This window comes from Mustela erminea, chromosome 17 (assembly GCF_009829155.1).
Source record: "Mustela erminea isolate mMusErm1 chromosome 17, mMusErm1.Pri, whole genome shotgun sequence".
Classification (NCBI taxonomy): Eukaryota; Metazoa; Chordata; class Mammalia; order Carnivora; family Mustelidae; genus Mustela; species Mustela erminea.
In genome coordinates, this window is record NC_045630.1 from 28602812 (window position 1) to 28630098 (window position 27287).

The 27287-nt window shown below is 40.0% G+C and overlaps 1 protein-coding gene across 3 annotated transcripts in view; it reads left to right on the plus strand.

Moving 5' to 3' along the window:
- The first annotated feature begins 14342 nt into the window (after nucleotides 1-14342).
- Nucleotides 14343-27287, plus strand: part of ANKRD45 (ankyrin repeat domain 45) — a 61685-nt gene continuing 48740 nt past the window's right edge. The window contains exons 1-2 of one of the 3 annotated variants that reach the window (XM_032318755.1): nucleotides 14343-14410; nucleotides 24276-24630. In XM_032318755.1, the coding sequence (XP_032174646.1) occupies nucleotides 24291-24630 (340 nt within the window). In that variant the 5' untranslated portion in view covers nucleotides 14343-14410; nucleotides 24276-24290. Of the gene's footprint in view, nucleotides 14411-14897; nucleotides 15041-24275; nucleotides 24631-27287 lie in introns of those variants that run through there. The other 2 variants (XM_032318754.1, XM_032318756.1) reach the window with 2 other exon arrangements.

The following is a 27287-nucleotide window of genomic DNA, read 5'->3' on the forward strand; positions in this document are numbered from 1 at the left end:
CTCAGCAGCGGAAGTGGTCCTGTTCCTAAGTCGTTCCCTCTGGAACCTGTAAGGCCCCTCCAAAGGTTCCGGTGTGGCTCAGGAAGCAGCTGCGCCCTTTGCTGGAGATTTGGATAACCTCGAAGACTGCCTGTCTTCGTATCCAGTTCCACCTATTCCAAGGGTGACTACTTTGCAAGTTCACAGGTGATCTGGCAGTATTTGAATACTGAAGCCTCCTCCTTTCTTTGTTTTCCCCAGCAGAAGGCCACGAAAAGATGGGTGTAATCACAAAAAGATTTATTTGTAGCTGGTGGGTCTCCTGTTGCACAATATAGGCACGACGTTGTCCCCAGTTGTGGATTGAATGATTGGTGCGTGCATAAGCGGTGTCGACCCTAGTGAGCCCCTACTGTGTGCAAGCTGCGGACGATACACAGTCAAAGTAGAAATAGACCTGACCTTCTAGATTTCCCACAGTTTAGCTTTCAAGATACGAGGGTTTTATCCACACACTTTACCAAAAACAAACAGATTAACAGGAGAAAAACAAAGTGCTTTGTGCAAACACTTTATCCAGACATTTCAAACACTTCTTCTGTGAACTCATTTTAGCATTAAGGGGAAAAAATTCTTTTTCAGTTTGTCCTTTGCCCAATTTTACCAGAGCACAAGCCATCTGATCATTGCTATCCATTTTGAAAATAAACAAGTGATTGGGTAAGGGATACAAGTATAATAATATAAGTGAAAGATTGTTGCTGGTTTCCTGATAACTTCTAGACTTAAGCATGAATTTAATCAGATTTTCTTTAGGTGTTCTTCATTGGGGTTGATATATTTGTCCAGTTGTTTCTGAAAAGGAAAGAATACCTTTTGTTAACTAGGTTGTAGTAAGAAACGTATGGCCTTTAGATCCGGACACCCATAGTTTCAAATCTCTAACTGGCTTTACGACCTTAGTCAAAGTTCTTCATCTGAACATTAGTTTTCTTTGTGTGAAAGAATAATAATACCTTTTTTAAAAAAGTTGTTTTGAGAAGTAAATAATAATGAAGATCATGTTGTGTGTCTGGCATTTAGCAGACACTCAACAAAGGTCAGTTTTGTTTCCTCTTCCTATGCCACCTAAATGGACTTATTTATTAAATGAACACCTATTGCATGTAACCGTTCTTCAGAACAATGTACTGACCAAACATGCTTCAACATGTACTAGGAGCAGGCTTCTGGGGGAAAGGATGATGTACATCCAAGAAGCTCAGCAGCTGGGAGCGCCCAGTTCACTCAGGGTGGAAGACCACCTGCTTCTTTTTTCTCTTATCTCCCCTTCTGCAGAGATCACCTGTAGTTAATTAGATGATCCCTTTAAGTATGTATACTCAACCACAAATCCTATATTGCTTGGTCAGACATATCTTGCTTATCTGTAATCTCCTTCAACTCCTTTGTTGATTGCTGTCTTCTATCTAATAAATTCCGGACTGGGGAGTCATTTGGGGCGGCAGTCTTCTCAACTGCCAGCCCCCGCTCCCTTTCTCTTGTAGCCAACTTGTTTGTGCCTCATTCTTCTCCCATGTGCCGTTGGGAAGCGGCAATTGCATGCCAAGTACTACTCTAGGCTTAGGGAATACGGTCGTGAATGAGATAGACAACATCCTGAAGTTCTACTGAGGACTTATGTGGTTATGGTGCTTGTCTTTCTAATTACTCAGTACTAACCAATGAAAAAATCACAGAAAATCTAATGGAGACTGTGGAGAAAGACTTCCTACCATTTTTAGAAGAGCTGTAGGAAGAGATTGCATCTTTTCTCTCTGACCATTGTTGTGTCTGTATTTGATACCTGGAACCACTGCAACCATTTCACAAACATGAGGGAATCCACAGGAGAAAGAAGCTAGACAATAAAGATGGTAGAACATAGAGATGGAAAGAATTTGGGTCCTTGAATGTCATTTTTAAAAAATGATTTATTTATTTTAGAGAGAGAGTGGGGGGAGGGGCAGAGGGTGAGGAAGAGAATTTCAAGCAGACTTCCCAATGAGTGCAGAGCCTGACTTAGAGCCTGACTCATGACCTTGAGATCATGACCTGAGAGGAAATCAAGAGTTGGGCACTTAACTGACTGAGCCACCCAGGCACCCCTTGAATGTCATTTTTAAACTACTCATCTTCCCTTGTCCAGAAACTTCCTTATTGTTGGACATGTGCTCATGTGAGAAAATAAATTTCACATTTTAAAGTGAGTTGGGGGTTTCTATTACTTGAAGCCAGAAGCATACTAATTCATATAAAAGAATATAGACAAAAAAACAAGTAAACAAATAAGCACATAATCATTTCATTAGGTGGCAAATGCTCTCTAAGAAGAAGATAAACAGGGTGATGTTATGGAGAGTGACTTAGTTGGGGAAAGGAGAGGTTTACTTTTTTGTTTTTATTAAAAATGTTTTATGTGAGTATAGTCGGCACACAATGTTACATTAGTTTCAGGCATACAACATAGTAATTCAACATTGCTATACATTATACTGTGCTCACCACATGTGTAACTACCATTTGTCCTGTTCGGTCACTTTCATTGTACCACAGATTTTAAAAGATCTATTATCCTGCAGATGGATATTTTGACTATTTCCAGTTTTGCCTATTATAATGCAACAATGTAAATTCTGGCATATGCTCCCTTGTGTACATCTGTAAGGTTTTCTCTAGGATAGGAAGTATGAGTAAAATGGCTGGGTTGTATGCTATGTGTATCTTCAACTTTACTAGCACTAGCCAAATTGCTCTCTAAAGTGGTTGTTTTGTTTTACAATAACAACTACTACTATTCCTGCTACAACTACTAGCAAATACTATGTAACATGAACTACATGCCAGACATTGTTCTAGGAACTTTTCTTAACTCATTAATACACACACTAGTCCTCCTGAGTTAGGATCTATCATGTTATCATCATGAGCATCTCAATTTTACAGATGGCACCAAGATGTTAATGAACTTGCTCAAAGTCAGGGTAAGCCAAAGAGGCAGAGTTAGGACTTGAGACCATACACAATGGCTCCGGAGTCTGTGTTTTCAGCCAAGGCGGCATGCTGCCTCTCCTACTAGCAGAGTGTGAATGTTCTTGTTTGTCAACCTTATCTTATGCTTGGTGTTTCCCAACTTTAAATTTGTTTTGCCAATCTGATGAGTCTAAAATGGTAATTCACTGTGGTTTAGGTGCACTTTCCTCTGATGGCTAGTGCAGTTAAGGCATCTTTTCATATGTTTGGCTGGAATTCAGGTTTCTCTTCTATGAATCACCTGTTGTAACAAACATCTTCAAAGGTGATCCTTAGATTTGTTCATAACATGAGAAAAGGAAAATAATTAGTATTATTAATTATTAAAGGAGGTATTAAAATATAAGGAATGCTGCTAAGCAATGACAGAATTTTCAAGTCCTTAGCCAGGATAAGAGCAGTTCCTCCTACTTTTGTAAAGCTGTGATTCATTCTCCAGCCCACTGTGATCTGGTTTGTGCTTCTGCTAACTCTGTTTCTTTTTAAAGTGGAGCAGTGTAGTGTGAATCAACCCTTTCTATATACACCAAGGCCTAGAGAGTTCCATTTAGAAATATGAGTACAAAAAAACTGGCATTTGCAACAACTGGGGGATTTTTGCACCCTCAGTAAGTGTGCCCATGGGCAGACTGCATTTCTTTTCTTTTTAAAATTAAAATTAATTAATTATTAATTTAAAAAAGATTTTATTTATTTATTTGCAAGAGAGGGAGCACAGCAGGGGCAGGAGCAGAGGGAGAGGAACAAGCAGGATTCCCACTGAATGGGATCCCGAGATCCCAGGACCCTGGGATCACAAGCTGAGCTGAAGGCAGATGCTTAACAGACTGAGCCACCCAAATGCTCTGGAGCCTGCATTTCTAGTTGAAAATATCCTAAAATAGATTTTTATCTGGACTGGGTATGAGACAGTAGCAAGAGCCAAACAGTTCATCAAGGGTTGCTTATAGTCTTTCAAAAATTAGAAATTACACGTTTGCTGTGTATAAAATGTTGTGCTTGGACCCAAGGTTCAGCAGTAAACAAGACATGGGTTTCCTTGTTTTATGGAATTTCCATTCTTGCAGAAATATTCTAAAACGAAACCATCAGTTGTTCAATTAATTGTTTAATTACTGGTGGGATAATTGTCTGAAAGAGACCTACCACATGCTGAAGAAACTATGTAGTAAGGAGTCCAGACCTCGTCTAGGGGGTATGGGAAGGTGGGGTGGGCAGTCTCTAAGATGGCTCTCGTCTTAGTTCAGGCTGCCACAACAAAGTACCCAGAACTAGTGACTTAAACAACAGAAGTGTATTTCTTACAGTTCTGGAGGCTGGGAAGTCCAAGATCAAGGTGTTAGCTGATTTGGTTATTGGTGAGTTTTCTTCCTGGATTGTTGATGGCTGTCTTCTCACTGTATCCCCGAAGAAAGATAAAAGGTTGAGGTGGGAAGAAGGTAAGGGAGAGCTCTTTTCTGGTGTCTCTTCTTATAGAGACATGAATCCTGTCGCATTTGGGCCCTACTGTTATTATCTCACTTAATTTTAATTACCTTCTTATGGGCTCTATCTCCATATATAGTCCCAATGAGATTTAAAGCTTTAACATAAGAACTGGGAGTGGGAGTGAGGCACACAGTTCTGTCTATAATAACCCCCAGTGTTCTCTGCCTCATGGTATTCATGCCCTTGTGTAATTTCCTTGTTTGAGGGTAGGCTACACCTAGTAACTAACAAATAGAAGACAGTAAAAGTAATGAAATGTCACGTTCAGGATTAGTTTGCCAAAAGACTGTAACTTCGGTTGCAAATGTCATTTCCCTCTTGCTGACTGTTGGCCAGAAGCCTCTATCATATCCTTGCCATGAGAACCTCTCCATAGGACACCTCAGAATATGGCAGCTGACTTCCCTCAGAATAAGCAAGTGATTGAAGCTCTCAATCCAATAGCCCATGAGGAGCTGAGTCTTGCCATAAGCAACATGAGTGAACTTGGAAGCAAGTCCTTTCCCAAATGAGCCTTCAGATGAGATTGTAGACTCTGCCTACAGCTTGACAGCATGAGAGACCTTGAGGCAGCAGCATCTACCTAAGCCATGCCTGGATTCCTGATCTACAAAAATTGTGAGATTATACATGTTTGTTTTGGGGGGATACATTTTTATGGAGCAAAAACATTTTTACGTTATAACTAACACAAAAGATTTCCCTGACGGTGTGCCCCTTCGGCTGAGGCATGAAGGATGATGGGGGTTACTAGGTGGCAGAGCTGGGAGGGAGGAGGAGTGTTCTCAGCAAAGACAACAAAGCCAGAGTGGCAAGGACAACTTGGGCAGAAGTGCACTAGAGACAGTGGCAGGAGACAGAGCTGGAGAACTGGGAAAATGCTTTGGGAAGTTCAGGAACAACGCAGGAGGACAGAGCACAAAATCAGACAACAGCAGAGCATCTTCCCAGTTCCCTACAGGTATCCACAGGGTAAGGGAGGGGGTACAGAGGAGAGCACTATGATGGGTGCCAAGTCCCAGCGCTAACTCTGTGATCTCGAGCAATCACTTGGTCATTCTTGTCTTCAGTTTTCTCAGATAGAATTTGAATTCTTTACAACTCTTTGTCAAGGGTTATTAGTTAAATGAAAACTATAAGATTCTCCTGAAAGAAACAGGAGTAACCCCGAGCAGATAGAGAGACATTCCATGTCATTAGATAAGAGGACTCAAGTTCACAAAGATGGTAGTGCTCCATAAGTTAATTTATACATTTAGTGCATTCCAAGTAAGTCACCATCAGAGTTTTGACAGAGCTAGATAAGCTGATTATAAAGTTCATATGGAAGAACAGACATATGCAAATACCCAGAAATAGTCTAAAAATAGAAGTGGCAAAGGAGTAGGCTAACCCTGACAGATATTATTAAAGCATGTTCTGAAACTGCTATAATTAAAACTGCGGTTTTGGTGTATGAACAGACAGACAAATGGAGCAGGGTAGGAAATCCGGAAATAGACCCAAGAAATACAGGAATTTAGTATGTGATAAAAGTGGTCTTTCACATACCACCTTTTATATGGACTGTGATTATGTGGACTGTGGCTTAAATGATGCTGACAGGGGCGCCTGTGTGACTCAGTGGGTTAAGCCTCTGCCTTCTGCTCAGGTCATGATCTCAGGGTCCTGAGATCGAGCCCCACATCAGGCTCTCTGCTCAGTGGGGAGCATGCTTCCCCCTCTCTCTCTGCCTGCCACTCTGCTTACTTGTGATCTCTCTTTCTGTCAAATAAATTTTAAAAAAATCTTAAAAAAAATAAATGATGCTGACACAGCTATGGAAAAAGACAAAATCCATGTGGAAAAAGACAAGATCTATTCCAAATAAGGAACTAGATCCCCTGCAGTCTCACCAAAGGCCTCTTGAAGACCCCATGGAAATCTTGGGGGTTAGGATAGCCCTTCAGAATTGTCACATGTTGAGGTGAAGAGCTTGGGTCCTTTATGCCCCACAACAACCAGATTATCAGAAGTCTTAATGCAAATAGTAAAAGCATAAAAATAGGACAAGAAAACATAGATGAATTTCTTTATTAAGAATGGAGAAAAACTTCCCTATGACTCAAATCTAGAGGCAAAAAGATTTATAAATTTGTATTTAAAAATTTTCCAATGGGGGGGTGGGTGCCTGGGTCGTTCAGTGGGTTAAGCCTCTTCCTTCAGCTCAGGTTGTGATCTCAGGGTCCTGGGATTGAGCCCTGTATCAGGCTCTCTGCTTGGCCTCACTCTCTGCCTACCACCCCCCTCACTCTCTGCCTACTTGTGATCTCTGTCTGTCAAATAAATAAATAAATAAAATCTTTAAAAAAAAATTTCCATGGGAAAAATATTACAAGTGAAGTAAAAAAATGACATGAAAAAATATTAGCAGTACATATCACAAAAGATTCATAATCAAATATATACATAGGAAAAAACATATAATATAGATAATTAGGCAAAATACATGAACAGGCAGTCCTCAAGAAAAGAAATGGCCCTTAAACATTTGAAAATATGTTTACTCTTGCTGATAATAAGAAAAATGCACACTATAGCTATATTATATATAATATAAATATAACTTATATATATTAGCTTATATGTATTAGCATCTACCCTCTGACCCAGCAATCCTGCTATCCCAAGGAAACACTTGCAAAAATATAAAAAAAAAAAAACCCAAAAGTTATACATAAGGTTATTAGCTGCAGGATTCTTTGTAACAGGAAAAGAATGGAAACAACCACAGAGCCTCTCAATAGGGGATTGATTGAATAAACAATGGGATATCCACATAATGAGGATTATGCAGCTATAAAAAGAAACGAGGAAGATCTTAGAACACTTACATGACACTTCTTCAGGATATATTGTTAAGTGAAAAAAACTAAGTACGTGGTGTGTGTAACATGATAACTTTGATTAAGCAAGGAAATATGATACGTAAGTGTATGAAGGTGTATGTGTATTTATATATATTTATATATATATGTGTATATATATATATATATATAAGATTATTTTATTTGAAAGAGAGAGAGAACATGAGCAGCAGAGGAGGAAGCAGACTCCCCGCTGATCAAGGGGCCCAATACAGGGATCGATCTCAGGACCCTGAGATCACGATCTGAGCTGAAGGCAGACGCTTAACCCACTGAGCCACCCAGGCACCCTGATAAAGTGAAACTTAATAAAAGTGGTTGGCTAGAGGAAAAGGAGATAACAGAAGGGTTAGGGATAGAAGTCAGATTTCTTTGAGAGTATTGCATTTTATATTTTAATTTATTAAATGCTCTTAATAACTAAAAATTCACTTAAGTGAAATCTACTTTTATTTAAATAAAATTTTATTAATTTCTTAGATAACATTTATTTTTATTTCAATAAAATTAAAGGCATTTTATTTCAATGTGTTCAGTAATTTCAAAACAAGATTTAATTGGGGGAAAAAAAGCAATATCTGAATGCTGAAAAACAGATGGATGGAGCTGCATGTCACATTGACGGCATATAGTGAGCTGTGTAACACGCCAGCCTGGCACCCTTCAGAAATGATGGATGTAATCCACCAGTCACTGGAAGCGCTGTGAACAGACAGATCTCAGCTGTTAGCCTTTTGTGGGAAGCACCCTGGTGGAAGAGAGCTGCCCACCCAAGGCCTTCCTCCCTTCCAGTGAAGGCTTAGCCAGTGACTAGTTGATATGGGGGTACAAAGACACAGCTCCCTTGCCCCATCTTGGGACAACTCTGAAAGACCATCCCAACTACAGAGTTCCCCAGAGAGTCTGCACAGGACTTCGTTGAGATAGTACTGTAGCTTAACTTCTCTCTCTGACCTGCTTCCTTACCTTTCTTTCTAGGTCTTGACCCCAAGTCTAATTTCCTGCATGCCCAACTCCATCTCAGAATATGTTTCTGGAGTAGCCTAACAATGACAGTTGGTGCTAGGAATGCCAGGAGTGGCTCAGGAAGCAGTTAGGAAGACAGGATTTTTGGTGTTGGAGCACCAGCTTGCCAGGCTAGTAGAGATATATACTCCCTGGTGGTGGAAAGAGGGTAATTAGTCCCTAACACAACAGCAGTGCAATTGTGAAAACCTCCACTATTAGCAAACTGTGTATTTCAGTGGGAGGAAACATTCTTATGGGTCCAATGTATCAGGTGTTGGAAATATACAGAAGAAATAGGGGTGGGTTGTGGTTAAGTTCATTTGATGTCATCGGATGAAATGCAGAGTAATTAATTATCTATTCAAAACAAAGCATGAGGGGTGCCTGGGTGGCTCAGTGTGTGAAGCCTTTGCCTTTGGCTCAGGTCATGATCTCAGGGTCCTGGGATCGAGCCCCGAATCGGGCTCTCTGCTCAGGGGGGTGCCTGCTTCCCCCAACCACTGCCTCTCTGCCTACTTGTGATGTCTGTCTGTCAAATAAATAAAGTTAAAAAAAATAAAATAAAAACAAAGCATGAAAACCAAAAGGTTTCCCAGGTAACAAATAGGTTCTCCTCTTCTGCAACTAGAGGGCAGGAAAAGCTCGGGACCAATTCCAGGACTTAATCATAAGAGCAGCAGCAGAACCTATCAGCAAGTCTGCTATGCCAAGAACAGGGTACATATGGGATGAGGACCTCTGGATCCCTCCACCCTAAAATATTTAATTCCCAAAGATTCCTGAACCTTTTGAGCCAAAGAAGTGGCCCCCTCTTCCCTCAGGCTAATGTTCCTTCCTTGCTGTAGGACAACATGAACCCTTTGAGGATCAGCCCTGTCTTCCCTTGTCTAGGTTTACCAGTAGGCTAGTAAATAGAAATAAGGCACTAAGTTACCCAGCTGGGGATACATTAGGCCTGATAATGTAAGAAAGGACAACGTATACCCTGAGGAGCTCAGGATATGGGAGAATCCACATGATGACAGAATAAAAGGGACTGTATCCCAGGAGCTCAGGATCTGGGTGAGTGTACACGGGACTGAGTTCTGGGGATACTGGATCTGGGGAGACAGTATACAAAGTTGAACAAGGGGGTTTAATTAATTTTTGAAGCACTCTGCTGGGATACAGAATTTAACCTGGCAAGGATCTCAGGAGATGGTGCAAACATGCTGTAGAATGGCTTCATAAGCATGGAAAGTGATAACCCATGCTAAGTGAAGGAAAGGTGCCAGAATTTCCATGGAAGGCAGTAGAATAAGAGATCAAGAAGTTCAAAGAAATGAGCATGCTAGAGTCAATATCCTATGTAAACCCAGAAGACCCACCAAGCAATTATATTCCATGGGAGGGACTGGAGGACAGACCATTTACTAAAGGAATGTGCTATTGAGAGGGGTATCCAGAACCATTAATAAATTCAGTATTGGCTCTCTTCTTGTTGACCAGATTGATGGTAGGGGATGCTGACACAGAACTGGGCTCCCTGATTACGGTGAGGATGTCAGGATGGCCCCATTTCCCTCATACACAGAAGAGAGGCTAGATGACGTAAGTTAATCATCAGAGGCCAGGTAGATACAATTATTATAAGAAGCATCAGGGTCAGAGTGGAAGGAAGGGATCTGTAGGAGTTAGAGAAATGGTTAGTCTCCAGCTGAGGCGTAGGCTGAGCTGATGCTGCATGGTCTCAGGTCCCAGTGTAAGTTGCATTGTTAGCATAGACTTTTGCAGCATGATGTAAGGGCTCCAGGTAAACAACGTCAGGCAGTTCATTCCAAGGGCTTAGAAGTTACCTCCCAGAAGCTGAGGGAAAAGGGCCAACTTTTCTGCCCAGCGCTTTTCATCCACATGTACCTGCCTGCCTCTGTCATACTAACTTAAGAGCAAACTGGGTGTCTGAGCATTGCTGGAGACATTGCTGGAGAAGATCACTCAACTGGGCAGGGTTAGCTGACTTCGAATTCATAGTTTTCAACCTCAATCACCTCTTCAGTACAACCAAAGTTTTCACTTGTTTTGGCAAATCTTCATGCTATTCTCACCCTTCTCATGCCTTTCTCCCTCAGTTTAAGCATTCTTAGTTCAAGGTCATCAAGCTGGATTTTCTTCTCTTTTTTAAAAGATTTTATTTATTTATTTGACGGGAGGAGACACAAGCAGGGGTAGCGGCAGGCAGAGGGAGAGGGAGAAGCAGGCTCTCTGCTGAGCAGGGAGCCCAATGTGAAACTTGGTCCCAGGACCCTGGGATCATGACCTGGGCTGAAGGCAGGCGCTTAACCAGCTGAGCCACCCAGGTGCCCAAGCTGGGTTTTTTTTGACCATAAATTCCATAGGATGAAAAACTAACTGCATCCAAGCTTCTGTTACTTTTTTGCACTTCAAAATTAAAAGAGCAAGTGAAGTTCCTCCTATTTGAGGCCATCATTCCATAGATAATTTAGCCCTTTACCCTTCAATTTCCCTTAGGATCTTACTTCATTGGTCATCTTTTTTTCTTAATCTTCTCTTTTAGCAAGTTCCTTGCTGTCACATTATAGATACACGTGGGCTTCTGTGATCCTCTCCCTGCCACAACATCTCCCTTGATACTTTGTATTCCTTTAACAACTGAGCCATTTCTTATTTCTCAACGTCTTATTGGAATTTCTCAAAAGAATAGCAGATCTTCTCTACCATAACTTCATTTCAATTATTGTTATTAAACCAATCACACTGATGTTATGTCTGACATATGCCAAACCTGTCTTACATGAAAAATAGAGATACTTCCTGCAAGGAGACAGTTTTCTGAAAAAGCTTTTTATTCTACCTTCTTCAAAGCTAGAATATTCTATTCCTAGTGGTCTACTTCCTCATCTCCCTCCTTCATTTCCTCATTCCACTGCACTCCTGATTTTTGTCTATTACCCTTCACTAAAACTGATCCCATAAAGGTTACCCCTAGTGACAAATTCCATTGTCATTTTTTTTCCCAACTGTTTTTTGAAATGATTTCCTTGGCTTCTATGCTGCCACACTTACCTGGGCCTGTTCATTCTCTCCCTATCTTCCTCTGCCTACTCCTTAACGTTCCTGTTCCCATCGCTTGCCCTTAGCACTCTGGTCTTTTCTGCATCACCCTGGATAACTCTTTGAAGGTTTTTATGCCTTCCTTTTTTTTTTTTTTTTTTTATGCCTAACATTTATATGCCAATGACCCCCACATTTTTATTTATATTCCAGTCTTGTCTATTGAGCTTTTTTTTTTTTTTTTTTTGTTTAAAAGATTTGTTTATTTGAGGAGAGAGAGAAAAGAAGGGAGCATGCATGTGAGGATGCACAGGGAGGGGCCGAGGGAGGGAGAGCATCTCAAGCACATTTCCCCGCTGAGCACAGAGCCTGGTGGGGGAGGTGGAGGGGCTAAATCCTACGACCCTGAGATCATGACCTGAGAGCATGACCTGAGCTGAAACCAAGAGTCAGACATTCAACCAACTGAGCCACCCAGGTGCCTCTACTGACCTTTAGATTCAAATGTATGTTGGCTGGAGGTACACTGATATTTCTGCCTCCGCGTGTCTAAGACTGCACACATCATCCTGATTCAAACCCTCCCTCTGAATTAGAAGACCCCTAGCCACCTGGTCACCCAGGGGAAACCCGGGAGTCACCCTTGGCTTCTCTTCGTGCCTGTTGTCTTATCTTCCTCCAAACTGTTCTCCGTATTGCTGTCTGACCTCTTCCAATCCCTTTAACTACATCTCCTGCCTCTTTCAACCACATATCCTTGGCCTGTTTCTATCTACATATGAATTTATTTCTCTATTTATTTTTTGACTTATGACATATTTTATGACTCCATTTTTTTTTACAATTTTTTTTGAATGCTTTTTCCCACTTCTTTACCTTTTGAATTTCTATTTACCCTTTGGTTTTGGATTTTTTAAAAATTTTATTTATTTATTTGACAAATGCAGATCACAAATAGGCAGAGAGAGAGAGAGAAAGAGAAGGAAGCAGATTCCCTGCTGAGCAGAGAGACCAATGTGGGGCTCCATCCCAGGACCCTGAGATCATGACCTGAGCTGAAAGGCAGAGGCTTTAACCCACTGAGTCACCCAGGCGCCCCCACGTTTGGATTTTCATTCTGCAATCTTCTATCATATTATTTATTATTCTGAGCATTGGGCCATTTGTTAGGTCTGCCTTATAGGGCTATACTTAAGTCACTGACACAAAGTTGTTGAAATGGAGAGGGTGAGAGAGTACTAGAGCATCCTGCTAGAAACCTGTCTTTGTATAACATTGATCCTCTAACTGATAATATTCATGCACAGTTTTTTCTTCTATAAGCAAAACACCTACCTGCAATTTTATCCTTTCCAACTTTCATTTTGGGAATTTATCTCGATGGACAGCATGTTTCTAAAATAAAGCCATACTATATTTTCCCCTTTCCATATTATGAGACATTGATGTTACAAGTAATAGAAATCTAATCCTTTTTTCGATTACTTAAAAAAAAAGTAGTGTTTTAAAAGATTTTACTTATTTATTTGACAGAGAGACAGAGAAGGAGCAGAGGGGAGGGGTATAGGGACAGGGAGAGGCAGACTCCCCACTGAGCAGGGAGTCCAGTGCAGAACTCAATCCCAGGACCATGGGATCATGACCTGAGCAGAAGACAGACACAACCAACTGAGCCACTCAGGTGACCCTATTAAAAAGTAATTTATTGTAACAATTGAAAAAAGAATAAAATATTCTACTAAATACTATAAAATAGTTCTACTTTCAATCAATTTGGAAACCTCCAGCCCACTATAATTTTCTGGAGCTGACCTAATTTTGAGGGGGCTTGTACACTGTTTAACTCATCTGCTCCTTAAGCCATTTGTACACCAGGACTTCACTGTCATATCTGGACCTCCATCATTAGTACCCACAGGTTGTTGCTCTTCTGCATCCATTTGGCCTCTTCAGATCTAATGGCTCCCTTCAATATTCTCATGCCAAACTTGCGGGGCAGGGGATGGGAGTTAGAGAGGATCATGAAAATCTTCCTACTGGATCTGGGCCACTCCCATGCCAGAATTTTCCTCCAGAAGGCTGTTTCTCACCTGGTCTGCCTAAATGAATCATGCAATTGTTTCTGACATGGAGTTAAGCAGAGAATAGGGCCCCTTTGCTTTTAGGTTTCTCGGACCTACTTAGAGTCTTCCCATCCTTTCTAGCATTCAGAGCACTGAAAATAATCTTTTACGAATTCTATTTAACTTTCAGTATTGGAATCCATTTAAGACTTTCCATAAACAGTTGTATTTGAGAATTCTTCACACCTAATGAAGACAAATTAAAAACAGATTCAAGAGCGATCATGCATCAGAAGTCATCTCCCATCCAGATGCTAAAAAAGAAACCTCAGCCAGACTATGAAAAACATAGTACATACATATAACATATTAAAAGTGAAATACCTAAAATATCTTGCTCTTTCAACAACTTCAGTAGGAAATGAGTGCTTAGTAGAGCAAATGTGCTATGTGTTGATTGCAGGAGTGAGCTAGCAGATGACAAAATTTCTAGACTATTGTTCCTATCTATAATGTCAAACTCTAATATTTTGACTATTACAACTACTTTGAATAAGAGAAGTCTAATAATTAAATTTTTTTCTCAAACTTATTTTTTATTCCAGAAGTTCAGATCTATGGTAGCAATATTTCACTTGGATCTTAAGCCAAATATTTATTTTAAAACTAAGCTATTCAGCCTTCAGCTCAGATGTTCTGAGCTCTTCTGAAATATTACCTCCTCCTTAACTATTTCCTTGTAGAAATAGTAAATAAACAAATGCTTTCCTTCACTCATGAATCAGCTCCAAAACTTCCTGATCTTCACTCTGTGATTAATGCGGACATCTATATAGTTTCTGGGTAAGTGTGGCACTTTTCTCCTGTCTCCTTTTGATGCCCCTGGTCCACCCCTTCCCATCCTCCCTTTTAAAACGTTGTTTGTTTTGGATCTTAAATTCCTCAAGCAAGCTAGATACTAATTTCCTAGGCCCTTCCACGCCTGACATAGTTGGCACTTGTGAATTCTCAGGAAACGGGCTTGGTGACAATGACCATGAACCACAAGAAAAAGACTTCTAACAGCCTAGAACATCAAGCAAGCTGTCGGTTGTATTACAACGTTTCTTGTTTTCAGAACGCATCCTCGTATTTCTGGGAAAGTTCTTTAGTTCAAAAGCCAAAGATAAGACTTAAGACGAACCTGCAACCAATGCGCACGCCTTATTTTCAAAATTTATTTTTTAAACTGTAGAGTATATACAGTCCATACGGTAGAAAATTTATAAAATAAAGACCCCCGCCCGCCCCCACCGGAACGCAGCGATTTAACGCAGCTGGAGGAGATCCTCTGGGTTTCCTCCCGCCCTCTCGACTCGCACCTGCGGACCTCGACCCTCGCGCGCCGCCGGAACCGCGGCGCTCTGGGCGGCGCTACCGCGCGCGGGTGCGCCGTCGCCATGGTAACCGCGGAAGTCGGGGGCCTGGGGAGCGGTGAGTGGGGTCTTGCGCCGAGGGCAGCGGTGGGTGCTCCGGGTGGGCCGTGGTGGGGTGGGGACAGGAATGGGTTTTTTTCCGTGTGGCCGCGGGGGCCGAGCCTAGGGGAGTGGGTGTCAACCGCGGCGTCTTCAGGCTTTGCCTCTGCCCAGAGCTTTGCAGAGCGGCTCCCGCCCCGCGGGCAGCCTCGGAGATCCCCCGAGTGTCCCTGAGGGATTCAGGCCGGAAGGCGAGCTCTGCTGTCCAGAAGTGACTGGTGTCCGCCCCGCCCGGGCCTCTTGGGACTGTTTGCGCTTCCTCGGGCCTTCCTTTGTTTAACCCCAGGGGCCCAGGGCTGCCCTTTGGGGCCCTCTCCTTGAGCTGGGACTTAAAATCCTCGAGGGTTTTTTGAAGAAGAATTCAATTAGCTTAAAAGGGCCTTAAGATCTATTCATCGTAACGTCGAGCTTGTCTGCCTCCTTGCCCTTTGTGTCTCCTTCTCATGACCTGGGTTGCCCTTCCCTTCTCGTTTTAAGACTCCTTCCTACTCCTCCATCATGGGGTGTCCCCACTTCTGGGAAGCCTTTTCCCAACCTCCCCGCTGCCGGTCTAATTTAAGTGTCCAGTGTCTTTACTCTCAGTGCTCTTTGCTTGTATCTCCATTATATCCCTGCCTCACCGTCACTGCCGATTTACTGGTGGCTTCCCCAGTGGACTGGGGAATGGCCTACGGGGTAGGACCGGGGCCCCTGTGATGTTCTTTTATTAGTGCCTTAGCAACCTCAAATGAGTTCGCACTTCATGCTTAAAAGGAAGAGTTTTTGCCCTGCTTTCCAACACGAATTAAGTAAAGCCGAGCAGGTGCTGTTCTCATTTCACGAATAAAGAGCGTGAGTTAAGAAAAGTCACGTGATTTTAAATACAGAATTAGGACTAAAGCATGGGCCCTCCGACTCGCAGACTGCTCTGCCCTTCTGCCTTCATAGATCCAACCCTGTCTCCCCTCTCTGTGCTTACATTCTCTATGAACGTTTGGTTATAGGTACCTGGGTTGCAATTTTTTTTTTTTTTAAAGATTTTATTTATTTATTTGACAGAGATCACAAGTAGGCAGAGAGGCAGGCAGAGAGAGGAGGAAGCAGGCTCCCTGCTGAGCAGAGAGCCCGATGTGGGGCTCAATCCCAGGACCCTGGGATCATGACCTGAGCCAAAGGCAGAGGCTTTAACCCACTGAGCCACCCAGGCACCCCATGCAATTTTGATTTACGTTGTTAACTTCTATGGGCAAAGAAAACAGAATTTATTTTTTGTCTGTGACCTAGATTTTTTTGTGAGCCCTCACTCATCGATTATCAGGAAAAAAAATAATTAAAATGTTCCGTGGTTTTAAAGTTTAGACACATCTGTAACTGGCTTCTTTGTCTAATGTTTAATTTCTCTTATGCAAAGATATTTAGGTTCTCAGGTAACTTGTCCCCTGATACTGTCCTTGAGATGCTGTTCTGGTGTGTGGATATATGGGGATTCACGAAACTTTTGGGCAACTGAGGCCCCTTTGTCATATTCGGAGTCCTGTCCCTTGTGAACAGATCTCTCCTGGTTTGATCAGTGCCCTGAACCTTCTGTGACTTTCCTTCCACTCTGGTTCCAGCGGCCCCTACAAGAAGACTCTGCCATTTCTGGATCTCATCCATGTCTTAGAACAGTGGTCCTCAAACTTTTTGGTGCCGGTACTCCATTACACACTCAAAAAATTACTGATCTGAAAAGCTTTCCTTTAGGTGGGTTTTATCTAGCCATAAAATCAGCATTAAAAATATAGTAAGAATTAGAAATTAAAACTGAGAATTAAAAACACATTACTTCTTTTAACAATAATAAAAATAATTCTATTATATGTTAAATATAAATTACATATTTCTTGTGGAAAATAAGTATTTTCTAAAACAAAAATATTAGTGAGGAAGTAGAGTTAAACATTTTCAGTATAGGTGTACCTGGGTGGTTCGGTCGGTTAAGCATCTTACTTCTGATTTCTGTTCAGGTCGTGATCTCAGGGTAGTGAGATCCAGCCCTGTGTTGGGCTCTGTGCTCAGTGGGGAGTCGGCTTGAGATTCTCCCTCTCCCTATGCTCACTCTCTTTCTCTCTCAAATAAATAAATCTTTAAAAAAATTTTCAATATATAGAATATTGATAACAGAAAGAAAGGAAAAGCTATGTTACTATGATCATCCTATTAGTACTTATTGTCACAGTAAAAGTACTTTAAAATATTCTAAAACTTCTTTGCTATAAGAAGAAGAAACCATAAAGAATAGAATTCTTTGCTCTGTCTTCAAAAAAAAAAAAATAAATAAAAAAAAACCAGTATGATGAAGGACACAGTCAACAATAGACCACCAAACATATGACAGAAGAGTTTACTTTTTTCCACCAGATTACATGTCTTTTAAAAGGCAGGCTTAAGGATAAATGCTCTGGAAGACTTCACTTTGCCCTTTTATTTCGGAAAGGCTGATCTCAATTTAGTCTAGATTTGGGGTAGAACAGTCTTGTAGGTTTGACCATAGACCAGGGTGACTTAAGTCCTAGGACTTTGTCCTAGTCCAGTGGCTCTTAAAGTATGGTCTGAGGATTCCCTTGGGGTCCTTTTGACATTTTTCAGGGAGTTCACCGATAAAGCTATCTGCATATTCATTCTTACACATCATTTGTCTTTGTATTCTCATTCTCTCACGTGTTATGGTGGTTTTCTGGAGGCTCAATGACAGTTGCTATCACAACATCACACATCATGGGAAGAAAGCAGAAGCAGGAATTTGAACCCATCTCTTTTCTATTAAGTCAGACATTAAAGGGATTTGCAAAAATGTAAAATAACGCCACTCTTCTGATCAAATTTTCCTTATAAAATATATTTTTCATAAACTATAATTTGTATGTTAACATGTAATTGTTTTAACATGAACTAATACATATCTTAAAGATTTTTAAGTTTTAATTTCTAATATGATAAATGTTTTTTTCTAATATGGTAAATACTGATAGATATAACCCACACAAAAATTTTGGGGGCTCTCCATTTTTAAGAGGGTAAAGAGCCCTGAGATCAGGGAATTTGAGAAATGCTGCCCTAATCATGTTAATTCTGGGCTGATATGGAAATTAAGCTCCATTCAAGGGTATATCAAAGTAGCTTTGAGTATTCTGGCCTGAATAATATTTCCAGTATTTGATCCAGTTTATTTATCAATCTCTGAATTAACTTGATCTCTAGATCTCTAGATGCAAAATAATCTGTCTGTAATCAAATATTTGGTGGTGGTAGAGTAGAAAATAATTTACTCACACCATGCATAGGACAACTGTGTATTAAAGAAAAAGAATAATAGTATTACCATCTATTCTTTTATTTCATGAATGCTCTTGCTGGAGGAATGATGACATAATGACGACGATTGGTTTTGTTTCCTGAGAGCTCACCATGGGCTTGACATATGCAACATCAAATTTATTAATTCTTAGAACAATCCTACAAACTAGGTCTAGTGGTATTCCTACAAGAGATTAGGTAAATCACCCAGTATTTATGCAGCTAGTAAATTAATTGCAGGATTGGATTGTAAACTCGAGTCTTTTTTACTCCAAAACCCATTGTTCTTGCCTGTGAAGAGCAGCAGTAGGAATCGCAAGCTTGATGTTAAGAGTTATTGAAAACATATGTCAAGAATTGTGGTAAGTCTGGAAGGGACACAAGAGAAATCTAAGGCTTGATCCTTGCCCCCGTCCAGTTTCTAATCTAATTAAGTGATGTCTTCTGTATTTGAAACAAATAGAAAATAATGTAATACCATACTTGGTAACTTGTATGTTATAGACTATGTATAATGGCCTTTGGAGATCATAGGAGGAAGAGGCCCCTGTTCATTCTAGAGAGGAGTCAAGGAAAGTTTCAGGAAGAAAATAGGTTGATAGCTTGGCCTAAATAGGATTTGGATAGTAGGAATGGAGGAAGAAAAGAAACATTATTCTAGACCTAGTAACAGGAATATATATGAGATGTAAATAGGATTTTCTCAGTATCTTTAAGGTCTCCTCTCTGGGACCCCGCTAGCCGGTGAGGAAAGGCATTTTAAGCATATTCTGCCTCTGTTCCCTAAGGTTTGAATATGGATATCTATAGTGGATATGTTCCAGGAGATCACAATGTTATTAATAGGGTGACAAAATAACTTATTGTGTGGTAATGATAGACACCTTTGAGAGTAAGAGAGGGTGCTATTAAAAATTACAGCAGGGGAACAGATGTAACTGGAACTGCCCTGGGTACATTGAAACATATGTCACCCAAGCTATTAACCATAAACACATGCTGTTTAACTTCTGTTAAATTCTCTCTTGTTGATTTCCTGGTATAGTTCCATAGAGGTTATTCAAAACTAATGTTTTTTCACAGTGTGGCTTGTATCAATTTGGTGGGTGGCACCAGCCTTAAAAAATATAATGGGAATAGGGATGCCTGTCTGGCTCAGTTGGTAGAGCTTGCGACTCTTGATCTCAGGGTGCTGAATTTGAGCCTCACATTGGGTGTAGACATTACTTAAAAAAATGAAAACTTTGGGGCACCTGGGTGGCTCAGTGGGTTAAAGCCTCTGTCTTCAGCTCGGTTCATGATCCCGGGGTCCTGGGATCGAGCCCCGCATCTGGGTCTCTGCTCAGCCGGGAACCTGCTTCCCTTCCTCTCTCTCTGCCTGCCTCTCTCCCTGCCTGTGATCTTTGTCAAATAAATGAATAAAATCTTTAAAAAAGAGAAAAATTTTAAAAATATAATGGGAATAAAGACATCAGTGTATTATATATGGTAAGGATAAATGGTATTTAGGTTAATGATATACATGCAAGTATATCCCATATATGCAGTGTACCCGGGACAAGTGTCCAAGTGTCCATTACCACTGATCATAAATTAATTGGTTGGTTAATCTATTAGTAGAAGAGATATATATATAGATATATAGACATTTATATATGTAAAATTGAAAGAAGATATCATAAACTAATATGTACTATATAATACATAAAAATTATTTATATATACTATGTATAATACAATATATATGTAAACAATATATATGTGTTTGGACAGGACAGCCACCTCATGGTCCAAACTAGCTGTGCAAGCGCTAGCAGTCATGTCCAATCCAGCGAGAAGGAACCACACTTTCCTAGAAGTTGCATACTACATGACGATTTACATCTTAGGTCTCCCATTTGGACATATGAGCACATCATGTTGCAGAAGAGACTGGGAAGTAGTTTTATTCCAATATAAATATTGTTTTTTTAAAAAAATGTGTGGTTAAAAAAAGAGAGTAGGGTTCTGTTCCTAAAGAAAGGGGATATCTGATTTTAGGGACGACAGCTGTGTCTGAGTACTATATCAGGGGCTTGCATGATCATGCAGAGCCTGGAAATGAGCAGGAACCAAGGGAGCTTTGGAGAGTCAGACCACAAGAACCACAGCTTGTTCTCATAGCAGGAAGTTTGATCAGTACGCCCTTGAGTCACTGTGATGAATGACCTTCAACTAGCCTCATATTCCTGTGTCCCCTGTTCAAGTGTCAAGATCCTGGTCCCTTATTTTACAAGCTAAAAAAACTTAACCCACAGATACAGAGAACAGATTGGTAGTTGCTAGAGGTAGAGTTAGGGGTAGATGAAATGGGTAAAGAGGGTCAAAAGGTAAAAATTTCCAGTTACAGGATTAATATGTTCTGGGAATGCACTGTACGGCATAGGGACTATAGTTAACAATACTGCATTGAATTAAATACAATACTGTATTGTATTATTGTATTTGAAAGTTGCCGAGAGATTAGATCTTAAAAGTTTGCATCACAAGAAAATATTTCTTAATTATATGGGGCGATGGATGTTAGCTGTGGTAATTATTTTATAATAGATATATAAATCAAATTATTATGTTGTATTAATTAAACTAATACAGTGTTATATGTGAATGAAAAAAAAGAAATGATTAAAAACAACAGCAGAAAGTGTCAAGATCCTAGAATTGAGCAGCTGACTGGCAGCGCCTAATTTACATTTTTGTCCCCAACCTTGTGCTGAGACGGAGAGGAGGAGGATCTTGCTTCTGTGGCTTATATAGTGGAAAGTTAGCTTTGTCTTCCACTAGAAATCTCTAAAATGGAGATTGGGATTCTTTAAGAAGGTGTGTGTGTGTGTGTGTGTGTGTGTGTGTGTGTGTGTGTGTGTATGTTGGGAGGGTGGAGAGTTAGATGCTAGCCCTCAAAAGGATTATAAATTTTTTCTATATTTATCCTGTAAAATGGAGTTAAATGAAACAGTTTCAAAGATCAGCCTTAGGGGGCGCCTGGGTGGCTCAGTTGGTTAAGCATCTGTCTTCAGCTCAGGTCCTGATCTCAGGGTCCCAGGACTGGGCCCCCGCACTGGATTCCCTGCTCAGCAGAACCCTGCCTGCTGTTCTGCCTAATTCTGCTCACTCTCTGTCTCTCTATCAAATAAATAAATAAAATCTTTTTTTTTTTTAAAGATTTTATTTATTTATTTGTCATACAGAGATCACAAGTAGGCAGAGAGAGAGGGGAGCAGGCTCCCTGCTGAGCAGAGAGCCCCATGTGGGGCTCAGTCTCAGGACCCGGGACCATGACCCGAGCTGAAGGCAGAGTCTTTAAACCACTGAGCCACCCAGGTGCCCCAAATAAATAAAATCTTAAAAAAAAAAAAGAAGATAAGCTTTGGGCCAAGTCTTATGGTGAAGTCATGGCTGATTGGCTAACAACTCCCATTCCCAACCCTGTCTACCTTGTTTGCTTCTATTATAATAGAAATAATAGAGATATAATAATTATAATAGAGAAATTTGCTTTATTTTTTGGGCTTCTTTTAAATATAGGGATACAGTTTGGCCTCCGTTAGGGGTTGTTAGGAAAGATTTTACTTGGCTTTCCTTTTAAAAAGATGGATGGCATAGCTTTTCTCTCGAGGATTCCCTCTTTTTCCTGCCACAAATGCAGATGTGATGCCAGGAGTTATGACAGCCCTCTTGTCACTATGAGGCAATAGCCATGATATGAAAATCTTACATAGTATGGTGGAATAGAAAGATAGAAAGAGCTTGCATGTGTATTTTTGAGCTGCTAAACCATCTCCACCTTTACATTTCTTGTTACGTGAAAAAATAATCTTTTACTTTTGAAGGTCAGTCTTATTATTTTTCTGTTATCTGTAATCAAGGAATTCCTAACTTCATCAGCTTACAAGTATACACATTTAGTGAAGGTAGAGATTAATGTAGGGCTATGGTAAATAGAGATATTATTCTAATTAGATTGCCCTTCCTTCTGACTTCTGAATGGCCAAATCTTGCCCATTTTTTATGGCCCAGGTTAAATGCTGTATATTTTACTAAATATATGAATCTATTTATCCCATTTCCTGTGTCTTCCCCTACCCTCCTGCCACAAACATGATCTTGAATCTTCTATTGAATCTTGCTTTTCTTCTTTTTTTAAAATATATTTTTTAAAGATTTTTATTTATTTTTTGAAGAGAAAGGAACACAAGCAGGAGGAATGAGAGGGAGAAGAAAGCTTCCTGCTGAGCAGGGACCCTGACACAGGGCTCGATCCCAGGACCTCGGGATCATGACCTGAGCCGAAAGCAGATACCCAATGACTGAGCCACCGAGGGGCCCCTGTCAGCTTTTCTTCTTTTTAAAAAAATAGTGTTACTGAGTCTATTTGTATTCCTAAAATGGCAATTTTAATTGCTTTGAACTTTACAAAAATATATCTTGATATATATAATCTTTTTGGATCTACTTTTTCCCGTTAATATTGTATTGCTAAGATTCATTCATTCATATTATGTGGTTCAGTTATTTACTGCTGGGTGACAAAATACCCCCAAACATGTAAAATAGTGCACATGCATTATCTCCATGTTTCTCTGGATCAGGAACCAGGGCACAGCTTAGCTAGATCTTTTACTTTGGCATCTCTCATGAAGCTACAATCAAGGTGTTGCCAGTGACTGCGGTCATCTGAAGGTTCATCTGGGGCAGATCCGTTTCCAAACTCATTGGGTGTTGTTGGCAGAGTTAAGTTCCTCACGAGCTAACGGACTGAGGGCTTCCATTCCTTACTGAATGTTGACCAGAGGTTGCCCTCTGTTCCTTGAAAGGTGACCCTCTCCGTCATATTGCATGAGAAGAGCCAGGGAGAGAATACCAACAAGACAAAGTTACAGTCTCCTATAACTGATTGTGGCAATGACATCCCATCGCTCTTGCTGTATTCTCATTAAAAGAAAGTCACTGATTCAAGGGTGTGAATACTAGGAGACAGGGTGAGAATCACTGGGAGCCATGTTAGAAGCTGCCTACCACAGGGGGTCACTATAATTTATTCATTTTAATTACTATATACTATTTTGTGTGACTTGCTACAGTTTATGCTTTTGTTCTTGGGCTTCATTTTCCTGCCCAGGATTTTTATTGCTGTGAACAGTGATGCTATGAACATTCTTATACATATGCTACTCTAATCTATATGTGTTCTGCTAGACTGAGCACAAAGAATTCCTTGATTACTTGTGCCTGGAATTAATCTCATCCCTTCCTATGATACTTAGTGCTTGTTACCTTTTATCACACTTATTTTGTGCATCTCATATTTTCTCCCTTAAAATAGTAAGTCGTTGAGGGCAGGAATAAATTTGATTCTTCTTCGTAATTTACATAGTGCCCAGAGAGCACTTAGTATATTAGTAAACTTTTAGTAACCATCACTGAATGAATAGTTCTGTCTAAATGTCATTGCCTAAATTTTAAGGTTTTAATCTGGCTCCAGTAATCCCTCTATTTCTCACTTTTCCCCAATATAAACCCTTGTTTAGGCAGGGGAATCTCATTTGCATTCTCTTTCAATCTTTTCCTGATAAATCTAGCCACGTTGATCTGTTTCTTCTTCTGTTCCTGTTGAATTTACTGTTTATATCACACATTCAGCATTTTAGTGTATATTCAGGCAGTGTACTGACTTATAGTAGGTTCACAATAAACTCTATTGATTAGTGTCTTATTCTATAATTGTTTTCAACCAGTTAAGTATTTTTATCCCATCTATATTGTCAGTTGAGGATTAAATAAGCAGATAAACAAATCCTGATTAGTTTGAGTAGATTACTATTACTTTTTCTTGGCCTCAGGTGTTTTGGGGATTAATGGAGCCAGAAGGACCTCCAGAATCAGAGAGTTCAGAAAAAGCATTTTTCTCACAGCAAGAAGACGATGAAGAAGAAGATGAAGAAGAACCAAAAGAACCAGAGGAAACAGTCCCTCTTAATCCCCTCTTACAACCTGCTCTCACAGGGGATGTAGAAGGTTTGCAGAAGATTTTTGAGGATCCTGAGAACCCTCATCATGATCAGGCCATGCAGCTACTCTTGGAAGAAGACATCGTTGGGAAAAATTTGTTGTATGCTGCTTGCATGGCTGGGCAAAGTGATGTGATTAAAGCTTTGGCAAAATACGGTGTGAATCTGAATGAAAAAACCACCAGAGGTATTTTGTCTTTTTCGCTCATCAGTATTACTTATGACTATTTAAGACACTATGTACCATCTCTAAAGCTGGATAAATTTGATGTGCCTGCTTTATGTTTTGCATATATATGCATACATACATATGCATATGCAAGTATGTGTATACATGTTGATAAGAGTATTTTATAGTAAAGTACACAGACTTAACACTTTTTTTTTTGAGAGAGAGAGAGAGCCTGCATGTGCACCTGTGAGTGGGGGCAGGGGGGAGTGGCAGAGGGAGAGAGAGAATCTGTTTTAAATTTAAATTCAGTTTAATTAACATTGTATTACTAGCTTCAGAAGTAGAATTTAGTGATTCATCAGTTGCCTGAAACACCCAGTGCTCATTACATCACACACCCTCCTTAATGCCCGTCAACCAGTTACCCCATCCCACACCCACCTGCCCTCCAGCAGTCCTGTTTGTTTCCTAGAGTTAAGAGTCTGTTATGTTTTACCTCCCTCTCTGTTTTCATCTAGTTTTATTTTTCCTTTCCTTCCCCTCTGTTCCTCTGTTGTGTTCCTGACCTTAGGGGAAAAGCTCTGTTTTTCCCATTGAGGAGGATATTCACTGTGGATTTTTTTTTAATATGGCTTTTATGATATTGAGGTATGTTCCCTCTATCCCTACACTATGGGATCCTCTATCCCTACACTTCTTTTTCTCAAGAAACCATGCTGTATTTTGCCAAGTGCTTTTTTCTGCATCTATTGAGGGGATCGTATGGTTCTTGACAAATCACATTGAATGATTTGCAGATGTTGAATCACCTTGCAGCCTAGGAATAAATTACACTTGGTTGTGGTGAATAATCCTTTTAATGTTTTTTTGGTTTTTTGTTTGTTTGTTTTTTTAGCTAGTATCTTAGAATTTTTGCATCCTTGTTCATCAGGGATATTTGTACGTAATCTCGTGTTTGGTGGGGTCTTTATCTGGTTTTGGGATCAAGGTAATGCTAGCCTCAGAATGAATTTGAAGTTTTCCCTCCATTTCTATTTTTTGAAACAGTTTCAGAATAGGTATTAATTCTTTGAATATTTGGTAGAATTCCCCTGGGAAGCCATCCAGCCTTGGGTTCTTGTTTGTTAGGGGATTTTTGATTACTGATTCAATTTCTTTGTTGTTATTTTTTCTTTGTTGTTGTTGGTATTTTCAGGTTTTTTATTTCTTCCTGTTTCAGTTTTGGTAGTTTACATTTCTAGGAATGCATCCATTTTTCCAGATTGGCTAATTTGTTGGCATATAATTGCTTATAGTGTTCTCTTATAATTGTATTTCTTTGGTATTGGTTGTGATCTCTCCTCTTTCATTCATGATTTTATTTATTTGGGTCGTTTCTCTTTTCTTTTTGATAAGTCTGGCTAGGAGTTTATTGTTGTTGTTGTTGTTGTTGTTTTTAAGGATTTTATTTATTTGAGAGACAGAGACAGAGCATGAACAGGGGAGAGGAGGTGAAGGGAGAGGGAGAAGCAGATACCCTGCTAGGTTGGGAACCCATTGTAAGGCTCGATCCCAGAACCCTGGGATCATAATCTGAACTGAAAGAAGACACTTAACTGACTGAGCCATCCAGTCACCCTGGATTTTATTGATCTTATTAATTCTTTCAGGGAATCAGATCCTAGTTTTATTGATCTGTTGTATTATTTTTTAAAATTTCTATGTCATTGATTTCTGCTCTAGCTTTATTATATCTCTTCTCCTGCTGGATTTAGGCTTTATTTGCTGTTCTTTTTCCAGCTCTAGATGTAATGTTAAGTTGTGTATTTGAGACTTATCTTATTTTCTGAGAAAGGCTGTATTGCAATATAGTTCTCTCTTAGGACCACCTTTGTTGCATGCCAAAGTTTCTGAGCTGTGGTGTTTTCATTTTCATTTGCTCCCATGGATTCATTTGCTAAACCATTCATTCTTTAGTAGCATACTATTTAATCCCATTTATTTGTGGTCCTTCCAAATTTTTTCTTGTAGTTGACTTCAAATTTTAAAGTATTGTGGTCTGAAAATTTGCATAGTATAATTTCAGTCTTTTTTTTTTTTAAAGATTTTATTTATTTGACAGAGAGATCACAAGCAGGCAGAGAGGCAGACAGAGAGAGAGGAGGAAGCAGGCTCCCTGCTGAGCAGAGAGCCCGATGCGGGGCTCAATCCGAGGACCCTGAGATCATGACCTGAGCCGAAGGCAGTGGCTTAACCCACTGAGCCACCCAGGTGCCCCTAATTTCAGTCTTTTTATACTGGTTGAGATCTGATTTGTGACTCAGTACGTGATCTATTTTGGAGAATGTTCCATGTGCATTTGAGAAGAACGTGTACTCTACTGCTTTAGGATAAAATACACTGAATATATGTAACAGAATATATCTGTTAAGTCCATCTGGTCCAGTGTGTCATTCAGAGCCCTTGTTTCCTTGTTGATCTTCTGTTTAGATGTTCTGTCCATTGCTGTAAATGAGGTGTTAAAGCCCCCTACTATTATTATATTATTATCAATGAATTTCTTTAATTTTGTTATTAATTGATTTATATATTTGGCTGCTCCTAAGTTAGGGGCATAAATATTTACAATTGTTAGATCTTCTTGTTGGATAGACACTTATGATATAGTATCCTTCTTCATCACTTATTAGTCT